The following is a 17,426-nucleotide window of genomic DNA, read 5'->3' as shown; positions in this document are numbered from 1 at the left end:
GAAGAGGAAGGGCAATTTTTGCCAATGCACATTAAAGTCCTAAAATCTTCAGCACCTCCCAGAGCTAGTAAGTCTCCCATCTTTCTCTGACTTCCACCATAGAGAGGCTCAGTCTTTAACCAAGATTCCTCTCCTCTGTGTACCTTCAAATATTAGCAAGTCCTAGGGAGTCTGACTTCCATTGCTCAACCTCTGAGTCTTCTCCTCTGTAGGAGCCTCAAACAATAGCAAATCCTAGTTTCCACATCTCTCGCTTCCTTCTGTAGGTTTGAAAAATGCAATGAACTGAAGTGGAGCCGCTTTCCATGGACATGGGTTTTATTAGCCTCCTGTTGGAGGAAGGCAGCAGGGAAGAGAACTGAATGGGGACATATCCTTTGTCCTGATTTAGTGCATGTGGCCTGGAGTTAGGGGGTCAGAGAAAACAGCAGCAGAAGCAGATGGGGGGTGGGAGTGGAGGGGTGGCTCTGGGCCCACAAGGGGCGGGTGTGACTATGGGGGGAGAGGGGAGAGGGCCACTCCTCATCTCCCGCACGTTCATATGTATAAATGTTTGTGGACATGCTTGTGTCCATGCACACATGCCTCTGGGCTCAACCTTGGGGCTCGCGTAGCATGTGCCCAGATCGTTTAGTCATCAGGGGCGCTCCCAAAGTTCCACCAGGAAGAGAGAGGGAGGGGAGGTAGAAAGTGCTGGGCACAAAAATCTCCCCCTCCCTCCTACCCAGCCCGCCCCGTGCCAGATTAAGCTAGGTTATCAGGGTGAGTCTGGGGGTCCTGGGCGAGGCAACTCCCACCCAGCACGCTCCCTCAGGCTCAGCCAGGTGCCCGCTGAGCCCTCACATGATGCTGCAGCTCTTGGCCCGGTCCTTGCGAATCTCGCCCTCAGCCCCTTTGTCCGACCTCCCGGGCAGCTGCGCCGACCTCTGCGCCGACCTCTGCAGGCCTCTCCTCGAGTCACTGCGACGGAGCTGCCGGTGGCCACGACCCAGGGAGGCCACTGTGGCCACATGGAAGACGTCCCGGACGCTGCGCTCGGACGACCGCGACGAGCACTCCACATAGGACACGGCCCCCACCTGCCGGGCCAGGACGCTGCCCTGGGACGGGGGGTAAGCATGGTGTCATGATGGTCTGGCAGAGCCGGCCCCGGATACTGTGGGCCCTTGTGCGGAGGTTAACTCGGAACAAGTTGTGGCCAGGGGAGAGATGGGCAAAGGGTCCAGGCTGGGAGCCCAACTGGGATTGGGCCAGGGGGCTGGGGCGCACCTGCTCATGTGTGACGGGGATGAGCCGTTGCTTGGAGAGCTCCCTCAGCGTGGCCAGGTCTGTCCTCATGTCCAGTTTACACCCAACTAGAACGACCTTAGCATTGGGACAGAACTCCTGGGTCTCCCCTTGCCACTGAGGGAGCAAAGAAGCGGTTTGTTTTGGAGGAGGGTGTTCCCCCATCCCATGAAATCATTCACTCTCTGACTTCAGAAGTTAGGGATCACTGTGTCCGCGGGTAGTGGGGCCGGAGCGTGAGAACCTTCTAAGTGAAGTGTGAGAATGGAGGAGTTCAGAGGAAGACTTGGGCTGGGGTGAGGGAACTCCCTCTTTCCCAAACTTTCCCTGGGAACGGACTAATTCAGACCCCTGCCCCCTCTCCTCCCAGGAACCCAGCAGGCCAAGAGCCCACTTCTCTCTATTCACCACAAACTTTTCTCATGGAAATCAGGTCCTGGGGAGAAGGCAGCTGGGGAGTAGGGCTTCCCTGGCCCCACCCCCTGAGCTCAGGGAGCTCCCAAACTCCCACAGAGCCCCGGCCGGGCGGGGGTGGGGTGTTGGGGGTGGGGGAGAACCAACCCCTCGCTCCAGATTCATTTCAGGAAAGGAGTGGAGAGCCTGAGTGCAGCTGGCCAGGCTAGACAACCCAGAAGTCCCTTTCTTTGTCCCTGGAGCCCAGGGCTCTCCCCAAGTATCCTCAGGTTTCCCAAGGGAGAGAACCTAGATTTTTCCCCCAGTAGTTCCCACCTTCTTGAGCACACTGTCCAGTGTCTCTGGCCTGCTGATATCGAAGCAGATAAGGACAGCATCAGAGTCTGGGTAGGCCAGCGGTCGGACATTGTCATAATAGGAGGAACCTATGGAGAGAGAAAAAAACAAGGGGTCCAGAGCTGGAAGGAGAAGGCTCTGAAGGTAGAGTGGGGGGAGACTGGTTAGTCAGGGAATGGGCAGTGCTTCTGGAGTAGAGGAGAAGAAATCAGAGCTCCCCTTCTTCCTCAGTCCCCAAAGCCAACAAAAATACAAAGGGCAGGAAAATATCAAGATATCAATAAGTAATAATGTCAAATAGCCCTTGAATTGTCCTTCATGGTTCCTGGAGCAGAGGGAGAGACAGGGAGGGGAGAAAAGTAAGGGAGTTAGATTGCAGTAGGAACTTTTCAATTATTATAGGACAGTCTTCTGCACCATCTGGGCAACCCCCGCCCCTCCCAAACTCACTAATTAAGGGACTTTTCCAAGCTAGATCTCATCTCAAAGGGAAAAGGCTGCAAAAATAAAAAATCACTCCTTCCCTTAAGTTCCACAGACACATATTCCAGACGTCTCACATCTTCTTGGATACGGGCTCCGCGTCAGTCTGGAACGGTTCCTTACTATGCCTCGGTTTCCCCTCTGGGCGGATGAGACCCAACCCCATCTTACGCCTTCTCCCCAGGCCCTGACGCTTTATACGGAAATGAGTGGGAAAGGCAGGCGTGATGGGTGCCCTCTGGGGACGGAGCCGCTCTGTGCCCGTCTGGGGGCTCCCGGGGTCTGAGCCGGCGCGGGGCCGGAGCTCGGGGGGAGTCGGTCCCTCAGAGCCGCCGGGAGGGACTTACCTGAAGTGTCCCACATGTTGAGCTCTATGCGGCGCTTGTCGATCTCAAAGCTGGCCGTGTAGTTCTCGAACACGGTGGGAACGTAACTCTGCGGACAGGAGGCGCTGGGTCACGGCGAAGACCCTTCCCTGCACTACTCGGGCCAGATTCCCGCTCGTCCCGAGCAAGGACCTGGACGCTGGGCCGCCCCGGGATTTCGGGGGGACTGGGGTGGGGGGAGCCTCGCGCGATCCCCCTCCCTTGCAGCCCCGTCCTTCTCTTCCTCGGCTCCCCAGAGAGAGATCGCTTCCCTCCGGTCTCCCCCGGACACCCCTAACCTCAAGCTGGCAGCGCTGTCCCCGGTGCCCGGCCTCCCCGCCCCCACCGCGCTGCCCGCGCCCCCCGCCCCGACCGCCGCAGCTGGCAGGCTTCCCGGCGGCCCCCGGTGCCCGGCCGCCCGCTCCGAGCCTCCCGAGAGCGCGCCCCCGGTCCCCGGCCCCTCACCCCGGGGTAGGCGTCCTTGGCGAACACCTGCAGCAGCGCCGTCTTGCCGCACTCGGCGTCCCCCACCACCACGATCTTGCAACGGCCGCTCTGCCCCTCCATGGTCTCAGCTACGCGCCAGCCAGGCCCCCCGCCCGGGCGCCGCCGCAGCCGCTGCTCCGGCCGCCGCCGCCGACACCGGCATCTCCCGGGCCCGCGCCGAGCCCCCGCCCCGGGCCGCCTCCCGCGGCCTCCGCCCCCCGGCCCGGGAGCCGCGCCCCCGGCCCCGCCTCCCACCCAGCGCAACGGGGAGGGGCTGCGAGGGCGGGGCGGGGCCGGGAGGTGCCTGCGGGCGGGAGGGGGGGCTTATCGGGGAGCTTCTGCCTCGGGGAGGTGGGCGCCGAGCCCCGGAGAAGCTTTCTGGGGGCGAGGCCCTCCTGGTACTGATTAAGCGCCCTCCTCTCGCCCAGCGCGTGCACCCACGTGCACATGCAACAGTGCCTCCGGGACCTGCGGGGTCGGGGAGGGGGAGGGGTCCTCCATTCTTGTCGCCCCCGGAGAGCCGGGAGAAAACAAGGGCATCCCTCTCTCTAGCAGGGCACGGGCTTTGAGGATCGGCGGCGGCCGCGGCGCGGGGAGGCGGGGATGACGTCACGGTCAGCGCCAGGCGGTGGGCTGGGGCGGGGGCGAGAAGCGGGGTCGTAGGGGAGAGGAGTGGTGACTGCAATGGGAGCCCGATCGGACACCCGCTCCTTGCGACGGGCTCAGCGGGCAAACTTTGGAGAGCGGCGCCCTCTGCCGGTGAATCTGAGGATGGGAGGGGGGGAGAATGCTGTTTTGTGACATCTGGTGAATTCAGACTCGCACCTGACTGGACTTGAAATCGCGTCTGGGCCCTGTCAGGCCCGATTGTAATACCGGTTTGCCTAGTAGTTACCCCACAGAAATATCTGCGGCATATGGAAAGGCGAAGGGGCTTGGAGCCAAGGAAATCGAGATCTGAGTGCAGGGTTTGCCCCTCACTGGCCCTGTGACTTTACACAAATCATTGTCACCCTTTTCAGCTTCAGTACCTTCCTTTGCAAAACAGAGATGCTATTATGGATGTAAGTTCCTCCCTTAAAGGCTGTGAGGAAAGTAACACGAAGTCCCAGTTGCAAGTGATCTTTTATTGTTCTCAAGACCACTATGGTTTTGGAACCAGCATCTTACTAGGAGCCGGGAAATCCAGGTGCCCTAATCCTGACTGTCACTAATCAACTGTGTGAACTTCTCTGGGCCTCCATTTCCTCACAGTAAACCTCTGACTAATCCCACTAACTACTTCTAGCACTAATGATTTTACTTTTATTTTGATAATTTTACTTATTTGACTTCTTTTATTGTTGTTGTTGTTGAGGCAATTGGGGTTGTGATTTGCCCAGGATTACATAGCTAGGAAGTATTAAGTGTCTGAGATCAGATTTGAACTCAGGTCCTCCTGACTTCAGGGCTGGTGCTCTATCCACTGTGCCACCTAGCTCCCCTTATTTGACTTTTTCTAAGTGTTTTCAGATCCCATTTTTATTTACTAAAAAAAAACTTGATGGGACAGGAATTATTTATTGGGTATAGAAGGCTCTTCCTTCTCACCTTTGCCTTTCATAATTTCTGGCTTCCTTCAGGGCCTAGTTCTCATGCTTCCTCCTACAGTGCTTCTCCCCAAATTCTTTCAAAATACACACACACACACATACATATATGTTGTATACACACACACTTTAAAATTTTAACCTGTATACATATCCCAATAAAACAAAAGCTGCTGGACTGCAGAGACTTGAGTCTTTTGCTTTTATCTTGGAATCTGCATGTACTTGATACAAGCTTGTTGAATTAATGAATGCATAATGAATTAATCTCCATTTTAGAGAAGAAAATCTAGGCACACAGAGAGGAAATCAATATTATATAAAGTCATATAACAATGTAGCTGTTTCCTTATGCACCCCTATATTATATTACCCCACTAGCAGCTCATTAATTTTTCTACTAGAGAGTACACTAAATTGTTCCTAGACTCTATACTGAGGAAAAATAAAAAATAATAATAATAATAAAGTCACATCTTTTCTGGGTTGGGGCTTCAGTTGGAGAAAGCTTGAATTCAGTCCTGGGACCTAGGATTTTCTTCTTTCAGGGTACCCTTAGCAGGATTTGGCAAATCCTCTCAGGTCCCTAAACAACCTAAAATTATGTATGTGATCATTAACAAGCATTTCTTAGGTCTCTACTATTAAGCCAGAAAAATGCTATGCTAGACACTATAGACACAAATACTTAAATGAAAAAGTGACGACACTCAAATTTTTAAGTTGGCACTGAGGACAACAAAGACAATTTAGAAATTACAAAATATATACTTTCTCATTTCAAGGTAATTTAGAGGACACACACTAACCACTAACAGCTGGTAGGATCAGAAAGGTCTGTGGTAGAAAGAGGTCTTTCATGCTCCAAGTCATTATTAATCAGAGAAATGCAAATTAAGACAACTCTAAGATACCACTACACACCTGTCAGATTGGTAAGATGACAGGAAAAAATAATGATGATTGTTGGAGGGGATGGGGGAAAACTGGGACTGATGCATTGTTGGTGGAGTTGTGAACGAATCCAAACATTTTGGAGAGTAGTTTGGAACTATGCTCAAAAAGTTATCAAACTGTGCATAGCCTTTGATCCAGCAGTGTTACTAACTGGGATTATATCCCAAAGAGATTATAAAGAAGGGAAAGGGACCTGTCTGTGCACGAATGTTTGTGGCAGCCCTTTTCGTAGTGGCTAAAAACTGGAAACTGAATGGATGTCCATCAGTTGAAGAATGGCTGAATAAATTGTGGTATATGAATATTATGGAATATTACTGTTCTGTAAGAAATGACCAACAGGAGGATTTCAGAAAGGCCTGGAGAGACTTACACGAACTGATGCTGAGTGAAATGAGCAGGACCAGGAGATCATTATATACTTCAACAACAATACTAGATGATGACCAGTTCTGATGGATCAGGCCATCCTCAGCACCGAGATCAACCAAATCATTTCTAATGGAGCAGTAATGAACTGAACTAGCTATGCCCAGAAAAAGAACTCTGGGAGATGACTAAAAACCATTACATTGAATTCCCAATCCCTATATTTATGCACACCTGCATTTTTGATTTCCTTCACAAGCTAATTGTACAATAATTCAGAGTCTGATTCTTTTTGTACAGCAAAATAATGTTTTGGTCATGTATACTTATTGTGTATCTAAGTTATATTTTAATATATTTAACATCTACTGGTCATCCTGCCATCTAGGGGAGGGGGTGGGGGGGTAAGGTGAAATTGGAACAAGAGGTTTGGCAATTGTTAATGCTGTAAAGTTACCCATGTATATATCCTGTAAATAAAAGGCTATTAAATTTAAAAAAAAAAAAAAGAAAGTGGTCTTTCATCAGAGCTTTGAAGGAAAAGGAAAGTTCTTCTGAAGCATGAATTACTTAATTTGGGGTCCAGGTACTTATAAAAATATATATATGTGTGTGTGTGTGTCTTTGGATACCTATGTCAGTACATGTTGTTATCCATATTTTATGCATTTAAATATTATTTGAAGGGAAAAAAAAACTCCACAGGTGTCACCAAAGGTCTTCTTGACACAAGAAAGGTTCACCTTTTAAAAATTTTATTTCATTAAATATTTCTCAATTATATGTTTAAAAAGCATCATTCTTTTTTCAAAAAATTTTGAGTTCAGTTACTCCCGCCTGCCCTCTCACCCCTTGAGAAGACAATATATCAATATATACATATATAATCCTCAAATATACATAGACAAATAAAACACATTTCCAAATTATCCATGCTGCAAAAGAAAATATTAACACAAGAAAAATAAAATGGGGGGGGGGGGAAGTTCCAGTCCACATTCAGAGTTTATCAGTTCTGTCTGGCAGGCGGAGGAGCTTTTTGTCTGAGGTCTTTGGGCATTGTCTTGGAGCAGAGGAGCTGAGCGTTCCGTAGTGATCGTCGTTACAAAGAATCTCCGTTTTAAGGGAAAGCCCTAAAGCGCCCTAAGAACTTGGCGGAGGAAAAGCTTCATTGTTTGTAGTTTGTCCCAGCGCCACGTTCGTTAACAATAATTGTGGGTAATGACCATAAGGTCCCCACTTTGCCTCGGCTCGCTCACAAGGACAGACCCCCTCTCCCGGCCCCCTCCCCTCCCTGCCGCTCACAATGGCTCGCCTGGCCGTCTCCCCCCGGGAATCGGGCGTCGAACGTTAGCGCGGGCGGAAGGCAAGCGCGCTGAGGGCAGAGAACACTCCGTGCTAGCCTGGGCGGGCGCGGAGGCCGCGCCGAGCCCGCGTACAGACTGACTGGGTCGGGCCCGCTCCTGGCGTCCCTTTAACTCGGCCGCCCGGGCCCCGCCCCGCGCCTCGCGATCCTTCGCCGCCTCGGCTCCGCCCCGCGCCCCTCGCCGCGCCTTCCCCTGCGCCCGGAGCTCGCTCCCCACAGCTGTGCACCCGGGACCGGCGGCGAACGGACGGAGCTGGAGAGAGCCATGTCCGCCGAGGGCGAGGCAGCGGAGGTGGCCATTGCAGCGGCGGCCGCGGCCGGCGAGGGGGGCGACGCCCCTCCGCAGCTCCCCAAGTCGGAGGAGCCCGCCGCCCCGCCGCCGTCGGAGGCGGCCAAGGACGAGGTCCCCCCGGAGCGGCCCCCGCTGCGCTGCCTGGTGCTCACGGGCTTCGGCGGCTACGACAAAGTGAAGCTGCAGAGCCGGCCGGCTACGCCCCCGGCCCCGGGCCCCGGGCAGCTGACCGTTCGGGTCCGAGCCTGCGGCCTCAACTTTGCTGACCTGATGATCCGCCAGGGAGTGTACGACCGGCTGCCGCCGGTGCCCTTCACCCCCGGCATGGAGGGGGCGGGCGTGGTGATCGCGGTGGGAGAGGGAGTCAGCGAGCGCAAGGTGAGCGGGCTCCCGGGGAGGGGGGTTGCGGGCCAGTGGATGCGGACTGGGGGTGTGGCACCGGGGAAACGCGCGGGGAGCGGGGTGGGCGCGTGTGTTTGGGGAAGCGAATGGAGGTAAGCCCTGCCAACCAGCCCTCCCCATCCCGGCGCTCCCTCACAGTCCCTGCGGATAGGGAATCTTGGGGTGATCGTTAGGAAGGGGACTCCACCCCATGTGTCTGTCCACTTGCGGCCGCCGCCCTTCGCCGGTGCCTGAAAAACAATAGGGTGGCCTCGCGCATGCGGAAAGTGATCTACGCATCCAGCCCCCCCCCAAAAGATTAGCCCCCACGACTTCTTGGGTGTGCCCCCCCCCAAGCAGTCGGGTCCGGCCTGTGCCCGGTTTTTGGCAAGGTCTGTAGCGCCCTGCTCTGTTAAGGCGAAGGGGTGGGGCAGGGATCAACGTTGCTCAAGAGCTCTTTGGTTTTGGGGGGGTAGCCGGGAGCCAGGGCCGGAGTCACATGCACCCCCGTGGTTGGCGGGGGCGGAGGGAGGGGACTACCTCTCCCTGAGCCCGAGTGAGGGACGGACACGCCCACCTCCTGGAAGAGGGAGCCTTGGAACTCTTACCCCACCAATTACCCTTTCCTCCCCTCCCCCCTTTCTAGGGGCGTTTTCTCCCCCGAAAACCAGCTAGGCAATTTGGGGGGGGGGGAAGAAAAGGGAGGCGGCGTTCGGAGAGGCTCCTTCTGTGACCGTCCTGCTCTCTCCTCCCCGTGACTCACACCGCCGGCCTGGCTTACGCGGCGGCGGCTGCGGCAGGGCCAGAACCTCGCAGCACCCTCTCCGAACAAAGCAGCCCCCCGCTGGGACCCCGGCTCCGCGGTTCGGAGAGCTCTGGGGGTAGGGGAGGGCACTAAGGAGCAGGTTGTCCCTGCTCCGCCGGTCACAGCATCCTGTTTGAATTTATCATTTATCGCAGCACAGCCCTTGATTTCATTGGGGGAAAAACAATTAAAGTTTAAGAGGAACGTGTGCAAAGGGATAGATAATCAAGAGATCTTTATTTTATAAAGAGACCTTTACCCACTCCCAACCCTATAATAAGTCCCAAAGGTACGAGGGGGAAGGGCTGTTGATAAACGTCTGACTAAAACTCCCGTTAAAATTCAGTCCTTTCCTTTTAGCCCATCTCAGTGTCCGATCTTTCCAGCCTTTTAATTGGGAAGCTGACCTTAAGAGATGGGGGAGGATGCGTGTGGGACTTGGAGGTGGTGAACGGCCTGTTTTTGTAAACTGTGGAAGGCCATTCTTGGTATCTTCCCCAGCCAATATACACAGGGTTTCCGACGGATATCCTGTCCCGAGGAAGAATCAGAAGTGAGGGTCTAGAATTAAGCTTTGAATTGACCTCGCCCCTGAGATCAAGGGATATGGGCCCTTGGAACCGCTACACAGGGTACATCCAGGGCCCTGTACAGAAAGGTCCTATAAATAAATGCATTATTGGAAGTGGGGAAAGGAGATCTGGGAAATCCAAAAGAACCTAGTTCAGATTCTGCTTCAGATACAGCTGTGTGAGGGACGGCAAGTTAATTAGGAATCTCAGTTTTTTAACTATGAAATATGAAGAAGTTGGCCCTTAAGGTCCCTTCCCAGTCTAAATCTATGATCCTATTAAATCAGAGAATTATTTTTATCCTCCACCCTCACCCTACCCCATTTCCTAGCCTTTGAACAGAAGCTGGAAGAGAATTTTCCTCCTATTCTCTTGCCTTGACCAGTCCAAGGCTCTCATCCTGTGCTGTAGGGAACAGGCTGAGAAAGCGATATATATGTTTCAGAGTTTTTGTGCTCTAGTCTCCCTACTATGCAGAGAATGTAAGCCTTGGGGATAGTAGGCTTTTTGGTGGAAAGGGGGTTAGATAAGTGTAGGAGTTCTAGCCCCCTCCCCCTTCCCCACTAACTGGCTGCTTCTCATTATCATGCAGGAGTCTCATCATTCTTGGCAAGGGCTGAGACAGACCCTGATTGTCTGAGCATCTCGCCCCCACCCACATCTCTATGTTCCCTATGGAGGAAGAATAAACCTTCCACCCCCATTCCAGAGAAGGACCCCCCCTCCTAAAAAATGCTGTCAAGCTGGAGGAGAAGACCAAATAATAGTTTGTTCTGCTTTTAGTCTAGGCATTGTGTGCACCGTGCTCTGGGAGTATTTAGGGGTAGAAGGGGAGTGTTTCTCCATCTTGGAATGAAGGGATGGATGAGAAGCAATATAACAGATCTCTCTGAATCCCCAATAACTTCTCTGTGTATGTAGCATGTTCCAGAAGTCTTAATGTGGTTTAAAGCCATTTGAACTTAAACGTGATAAAACTTTTAGAATAATATTTAATTCTACCCTATCTGTCAGGATCCAGTCTGATTCCCATCCCCATCTTCACTCTCTGCCTTCTTTGAATTCCCATAGCATAGTATTGGTTTATTCTTGTGTGTTCGTAAGAGGAGGGATGGTTTTATTCATCTCTGCGGAGAGATACCTCCTCCCCTGGCAGCGCGGAGGATCCTTGGACAATAGTTAAATAAGAGAACATGACCTGGGAATTAGAAAGCTGGACTTGAGTCCTGCCTCCTCCACTTAATAGCTGTGTGTGATTTTAGGTAAATCCTTTTCATCTCTGGGCCTAAGTTTCTTTCTGCATAAAATGATCTTAACGTAGGGGCCCATGGATTTGTTTTAAGGTTATAGTGATAACTGAATTTCAGTGGAATCTATTTCCTTTATAATCTTTTGTATTTTATTTTACGCATAAAAAAAAAATACTTTTTTTTTTCCCCTGAGAAGGGACCCACAGGACTGTTAGATACAGGCAAGCTGAAGACCCCATGGACCAGGTGATTTGAGTCAGACTCCTCCCAGACTCCATAATTTTCTTTGTGGAATGAAAAGTCTTTTTTTCTTCCCTCCCCCTCCCCCCCAAGGTAGGGGACCGGGTGATGGTGCTGGTGCGGGCCGGGATGTGGCAGGAAGAGGTGACTGTGCCAGCAGTGCAGACATTCCCCATGCCAGAAGCCATGTCCTTTGAGGAGGCAGCTGCCTTGCCAGTCAATTACATCACCGCGTACATGGTCCTTTTCGACTGTGGCAATCTTCGGCCTGGCCACAGTGTCCTGGTGCACATGGCTGCAGGTAATGCTGGACTCTCCTCCTCTGTCTGCTGGTCCCCTCCCCCACCCCTGCCTCCTCCCCCAGCCACCAAGCTGGCTGTTGTCATGGCAACACCAGGCAGACCTTGGCCTGGACTGCCCAGGAACCTCCCAGAGGCCTCAGCAGTGGTGTTGCCTTGGCAACATCCAGGCTCCAGGTTGGGTTTGGCGGTGTGGTTTCCATAGCAACTTGCCCCTGCCCCTTTCCTATGGAAATCTGGGCATGGAATGTGAATGTGGAAGTGGGCTGGGAGGTGAGGTGAGGTGCGTGAGGGCCTGCCAGGAGACTTGGCCTCCTAGATGTTGTTTTTGTGACCGTCCCCTGTCTGTAGGAGGGGTAGGGATGGCAGCCATCCAGCTGTGCCAGACAGTGGAGAACGTGACCGTGTTTGGGACCGCGTCAGCCAGCAAGCACGACGTGCTGAAGGAGAAGGGGGTCAGTCACCCCATCGACTACCACACGTCCAACTATGTGGATGAAGTCAAAAAGATCTCCCCCAAAGGTGAGCACGTGTTGTGTGTATGTGTGTGTGAGAGAGAGAGAGAGGGGAGAGGGCTCCATGTGTGTGTGTGTCCTGGGAGGGGGCTTCCTTTGCCCAGCTCCCCCCCCCCCCCCCCCCCCCCCCCCCCCCCCCCCCCCGCTGACTTTCTGTGCCCTCCCTACAGGAGTGGACATTGTCCTGGATCCACTGGGTGGAGCAGATACCTACAAAGCTTACAACCTTCTGAAACCAATGGGTAAAGTTGTCACCTACGGTGAGTTTCTTTCAGGGGGTGGGAGGAGACCCTGAGGGAGAGGGGTTAAGTTGAGATCTGCAGTATCAGGCACATAGTAGGTAAAAATGCTTGTCAATCTACTTGGCATTGCATCCTCCTTTTTATGGATAACTGGGGAACATTTTTACTGATTTATTTTTTAATTTATTTTAAAGTTTAATTTTTAATAAATGAGTTCAAGAGAAAACAGTCAAGTGGTCTGCAGATGAAGTGAGTTGGGAAAGGTGTTCCCAAATCTCTGAGGAAAGGGAGGTTGGCCCTTTCCTCTCTCATTTATAAGGTCATAGATAAGAAAAGGACCTTAAAGGGATCAAATCTAGTCATTTCATTTTGCAGGTGAAGAAAGGGGCTGAATGTTGCCTATGATCACAGGTCTGATAAGTGTCCCGAGATGAGGTTAGACCTTTCTGACTTCCTGTCCAGCATTCTCTGCAGCATTCCGTACTCCCACTGAAGGGATTTAGGGAAAGTTACAGCTGGGGGCAAGGAAGGGGCTTTTGAGACATTTTTTTTAAAATGTAAAACCAAATTTTGTTCAGGATCAAATGAGATATTTGTTAAGTGTCTGGGACTTTATTAAATGTTCATTTCCTTCCCATTTTCCTCCATCTACCATCTTGCCCTAAATATTGCTACTCTCACTGCCCAAGGAATGCAAACCTCATCTTAATGTTATTCCCTGAATCATATATTGCTTCCTTCTTTTGGAGAGGAGTCTGGAAATGTGTAACAAGAGTTATAAAAATGCTCACCCTTTGACCAGCTTACCGATTCCACTTTGATGACTATTCCACAAGAAAATAACCCAAAAGGAAGATGGGGGAAAAGAGATGAAAGTCGTGCAAAGGAGTTTTTAACAGCGCTGGGTATCATGGAAAAATTACAGACAACTAGATTGAAGTTGTAGGTTGTCTAAACTAGTGTGCTGTAAAGTGATAGGTGTGTGGACTCTGCCCACATGTGTTGACAGTGCTAAAGTTCTGGCAGTGCCTGGAGATCCTAGGCCTCAAAGTCCTGTGGAGGTAAAAGGAGGCAGCCCTGGGCCTGGCCATGGGCCTGTCTGCTGTTCACAAACCCAGGTGCAACAAAGATGGTGCCTGGGTTTGCTGATTTTCCAGTTGAGACAGCTATCAGAAACCATCTGCTAATGTAGCATTCAGGTTCAAAAAGACAAGATGTAGCACGTTTAAAGTAGAAAATCCCCAAGATTATAATCACCCTGGCTAAAAGACCTTCCTAGAGTTCTTCAGATAAAAGCTGGATGAGTACTTGTGAGGAATGTTGTAGGAGAGGATTCCTGTTCAGGTGTGGGTGGGACCCGCATGGTCCTTATCAACTCTGATACAGTGACACAAGTGTGTCAAAGTAGACACAAACACATCAACAGATATCAGGAAATTATCTGAGCGCCTTAAGAAAACTGTAGGTTTCCTTCAGGTGGCAAAGAAGATAGAGCTCTGGACCTGGAGTCAGGGGGAGCTGATTTCAAATTTGACCTCAGTTATTTGTTGGCTGTATAAGCCCAAGGAAGTCCCTTAACTTTGCTTCAGTTTCCTCATCTGTGAAATGAGCTGGAGAAGGAAATGGCAAACACAGTCACTTAATCTTGTTTGCCTCAGTTTCCTCATGTGTAAAATGAGCAATGATAAATCACTACATTGTCTTAAAGGGAGTCTAGTTAGGCAAAGACTGAAATTAGTCCCTCTCCTTCTAAAAATGCTTAGATTCCTGATTTAACACTTGTGTATACATAAAATATATGTGTAGTATGTATATATGTGTGTATATATATGTACACATAATTACATATATATAATTTAGTTTTTTAACTTGAGTAGATTTGTAGTTTTATTCATGATAAAGAATGCCCAGTGAGGACATTCCTATCAATGCAAATCAACTCCTACTTTCCAACTGAGGTGGTTATACTCTGGGCTCTGATGGATAATTGACTTGATGGAGATCAGAAGCAAAATTTGTACTGAAGTCTTCCTAATTCCTTAAGGTTGAGGCCTACTCTTTACCCACTGTGCCCTGCTTCTGCCTCTAAAGAATGTGCATATTTAATATACAACTTGTATTAAATCTGTGCTATGTATACGCACCAGATTTTTTGTTTTCAATATACCTAACACATTTGTGTGTCATGTGTACACATGGATGTATATGTTTTGTGTGTTTACAGGGTTTTATGTTAAAAAAATAAATAAAACTACCTGAGCCACACACAGATTGAAAAAATCAGAGCAAATTGGAGCATTCTAAAATAAGCCGGGGAGAAAGCTTCAGGATCAGGCGCTGGTGTGGAATTCTCCACTCGCTGCTTCCTGCCCTGGTGGAGATTGTTTGAGAAAAGGCTCCAGTGGGCCTCGGATTCCTTCCTCCACCAGGAGCGGATGTGGGTGGTTTTTGATGAATGTGTCCCCTCTTTCCGCAGGGGTGGCCAACTTGCTGACCGGCCCCAAACGGAACCTGATGGCAATGGCGAAGACCTGGTGGAATCAGTTCAGCGTGTCTGCCTTGCAGCTGCTGCAGGCCAACCGGGGCATCTGTGGCTTCAACCTCAACTACCTGGAGAACGAGGTGGAGCTGGTCAGCAGGGTGGTGCTGCAGCTGATGACCCTTTACAGCGAGGGCCACATCAAGCCTCACATTGACTCAGTCTGGCCCTTTGAGAAGGTGAGCTGGGGGCTGGCCCAAGCAGGCCTTAAGGGACCTGCTTTATGAAGCTGACATTCAAATACGAGGTGCCATAGGAATTATTATTTTACTTAAGTAAGAGGGCAGTGAGACTCAGAAAGCATTGCCTGTGTTTACTTAGGTGGCAGGTGGCAAAGACTTACCTAATACCAAGGCGGCCAGAGTGCTGGACCTGGAGTCAGGAAGAATTCAAATGTAGCTTCAGACATTTACTAGCTCTGCCACTTAATCTTCATTTTCGCAGCTGTAAGATAGGGATAATAGCACCAACTCTCAAGATTGTTGTAAAGGTCCTGTGAAATAATCTTTGTAAAAGTGCTAAGCTCAGTGCCAGGTTCACAGTGGGTGCTCTACAAATGCTTATTTCCCCACTTTGTTCCTCCAAGTCCACTGTACAGTGCTTTCTCTACAGCTCTTGTACCATAATGGCGAGGGTAGCTGAGAAGGGATGGAAATGTGTTCTGAGCCTGGCTCTGATGCTCTCTGGATGGTCTCTTTCAACTACTAGTCCTCTGAGCCTTAGGAATACCTTGTTCTTGGATTACTCCCCGAATGGGAGTAGAGGGAAAGGAACTCCAGGAGTCAAGAAAAGCCTCAATGTTTTGTTTTGTTTCCCCTTTCCCCCACAGGTGGCTGACGCCATGAAGCAAATCCAAGAGAAGAAGAATGTGGGCAAAGTCATCTTGGTGCCCAACACAGAGAAGAAGAACTAGGGGGGAGGGTGATGGCAGGGGAGAAAGGCTGGGGGGCAGAGAGGACAAGGGTTAAGACTTGGGGGGGGGGGGTCTAGAATGGAGAGGTCAGGAAGTCATATTCTTTTGGGTTACTACTGATGTCTCTGCCTTCTTTCTCCAGCTCTCCCAAATACACTGCCCTCCCAAGGGTCAGAGATGGTCTTCGTGGTGTGATGACCTCTCTCCAATCTTGTTTCTTTTCTCTTGGTCAGGGCTGTCTCCCCTCCCTCCCACTTCCCTCAGAAGGTTAGGAAGTGACCACTTGGATGTATGGGCCCTGCTGAGTGGGCGGGGACCGCCCAGAGGCCCAGCTGCTTCTTCCCACCCCACCCTCTCTTGTTCCCCTGGGCTTTCTGCCCTTCTTGTGCCAAGTTTAACCTCTTCCCCTCTCCCACTCTCCCTGCCCTGTTGTGTATGAGTTGGTCTCTGCTTGTTGTTCCCCAATCCTACCCTCTTATTTCCCCCAAAGAAACTGAAATGCCAGCTCAGGATGGGGGTGAGGGAGGACGTCCTTTTGAGTCTAGCACATATCCCATCTCAGGTGCACTTCCTATTCCCACTAAGTCTGAAGAGCCCCAGAGTTGACCGCTCTCTAAAATAATATACCGGGTGTCCTAAAAGTCTTAGTGCCATTTTAAGCTTGCTAAAATGGCACTGGGATTTCTGGGACACCCTCTGTAAATGTAAGCAATTAATAGCAAGTGGCTAAGTCCAGTCAGCATTTCCCTCCTTATTCCTGACTTTAAAAGCACAACTGGACCTTTCCTTACACAGGGCTCTTCCACAGGTTTGATCTAATTTGTGTCTTACACCCTAGGGAAGGGACCAACTCCCCCCACCCCGATTCTGAGGGGTCCTGGCAGGAGTCCCCCTAGCTTCCTCTCTTCCACTGAGTTCCTTAGATCTGTTCTCAGTGCCTTAGCATCTGAAAAGGTTCTTGTGTTCATGGGGAGTACTATCATTTCCTACCCACCCACCCCACGTTCTCTTACCCCAACACTCCCCAGTGCCTTGTTCTGATGGAGCTGGGGTTTCCAGTCCCACTGCGCTGCCAAAAAAAAAATCTATGTGTCTGAGGAGGTGGGGATCCAGACAGCCTGTAGTCTCTGGGGCTTGTGAGAAACTCCCCCACCCTTTTTCCAGTCTAACTTAACAGTCTCTGGTTGGGGAGAATTTTTTTTCAGCCTTGCAGATAACTGTGGAATTTACCAGCCTGGCTTAGAAACAAATGTGTCCGTTTCCAAACTCTGGGACCAAAATAAAATTTGAAGCACATTCCAGCTTGAGTCCTGTTAAGGCCCCAACTAATTTTTTTCCTCCTCAAATTGGGAGGCAAGTTTCTAAACATAGCCCTGGCTTTCTTGTTTACATTGGGGATTGGTTGGGGGTGGGGAGAGGGAAGAGAACAGTAGGCAGATTTGGGCATCCTGAGCTGGAGCCAAATGTCAGGATTCTGAGAGTGACCTATGTCAGCCCCTCGTCTCTAAATTGAGAATGGGGGATAAGGGACAGGTAGATCACTACCTTGGCCACTGCCAAATGACCAGTGTGGGGAAGGGGATGGGCTTATATCCTTCCCTCCTTTTTCTGAGCAAGGCCTAACGCGAAATGTGACTTCTGCTTTTGTGTTTGTCTTCCCCGCCCACCCACTGCCGAAGCTGCCTTTGTGTCAATAAAGCGCTGTCCCTATAACTTGTCTCCAATG

General features: G+C 51.0%; 2 protein-coding genes across 2 annotated transcripts; one reads left to right on the top strand and one right to left on the bottom strand.

Moving 5' to 3' along the window:
* Positions 1 to 300: 300 nt before the first annotated feature.
* Positions 301 to 3,531, bottom strand: RND2 (Rho family GTPase 2). Its single transcript, XM_031966344.1, has 5 exons — positions 3,351 to 3,531; positions 2,868 to 2,955; positions 2,017 to 2,126; positions 1,270 to 1,404; positions 301 to 1,100 (listed from the first exon to the last, which is right to left on the bottom strand). Exons 1-5 carry the CDS (start codon positions 3,450 to 3,452, stop codon positions 840 to 842), a joined length of 696 nt encoding a protein of 231 aa, XP_031822204.1. The 5' UTR covers positions 3,453 to 3,531; the 3' UTR covers positions 301 to 839.
* Positions 3,532 to 7,785: 4,254 nt separating this feature from the next.
* Positions 7,786 to 17,419, top strand: VAT1 (vesicle amine transport 1; the record flags this gene model as incomplete). Its single annotated transcript, XM_031968665.1, has 6 exons — positions 7,786 to 8,322; positions 11,286 to 11,493; positions 11,843 to 12,013; positions 12,177 to 12,266; positions 14,725 to 14,966; positions 15,617 to 17,419. Coding segments are annotated over 6 exons (1,332 nt in total), but the record flags the coding sequence as incomplete, so codon positions are not given.
* Positions 17,420 to 17,426: the final 7 nt, after the last annotated feature.

Source organism: Sarcophilus harrisii, chromosome 4 (genome assembly GCF_902635505.1).
Source record: "Sarcophilus harrisii chromosome 4, mSarHar1.11, whole genome shotgun sequence".
NCBI lineage: Eukaryota > Metazoa > Chordata > Mammalia > Dasyuromorphia > Dasyuridae > Sarcophilus > Sarcophilus harrisii.
This window is presented reverse-complemented; position numbering and strand designations above follow the sequence as displayed.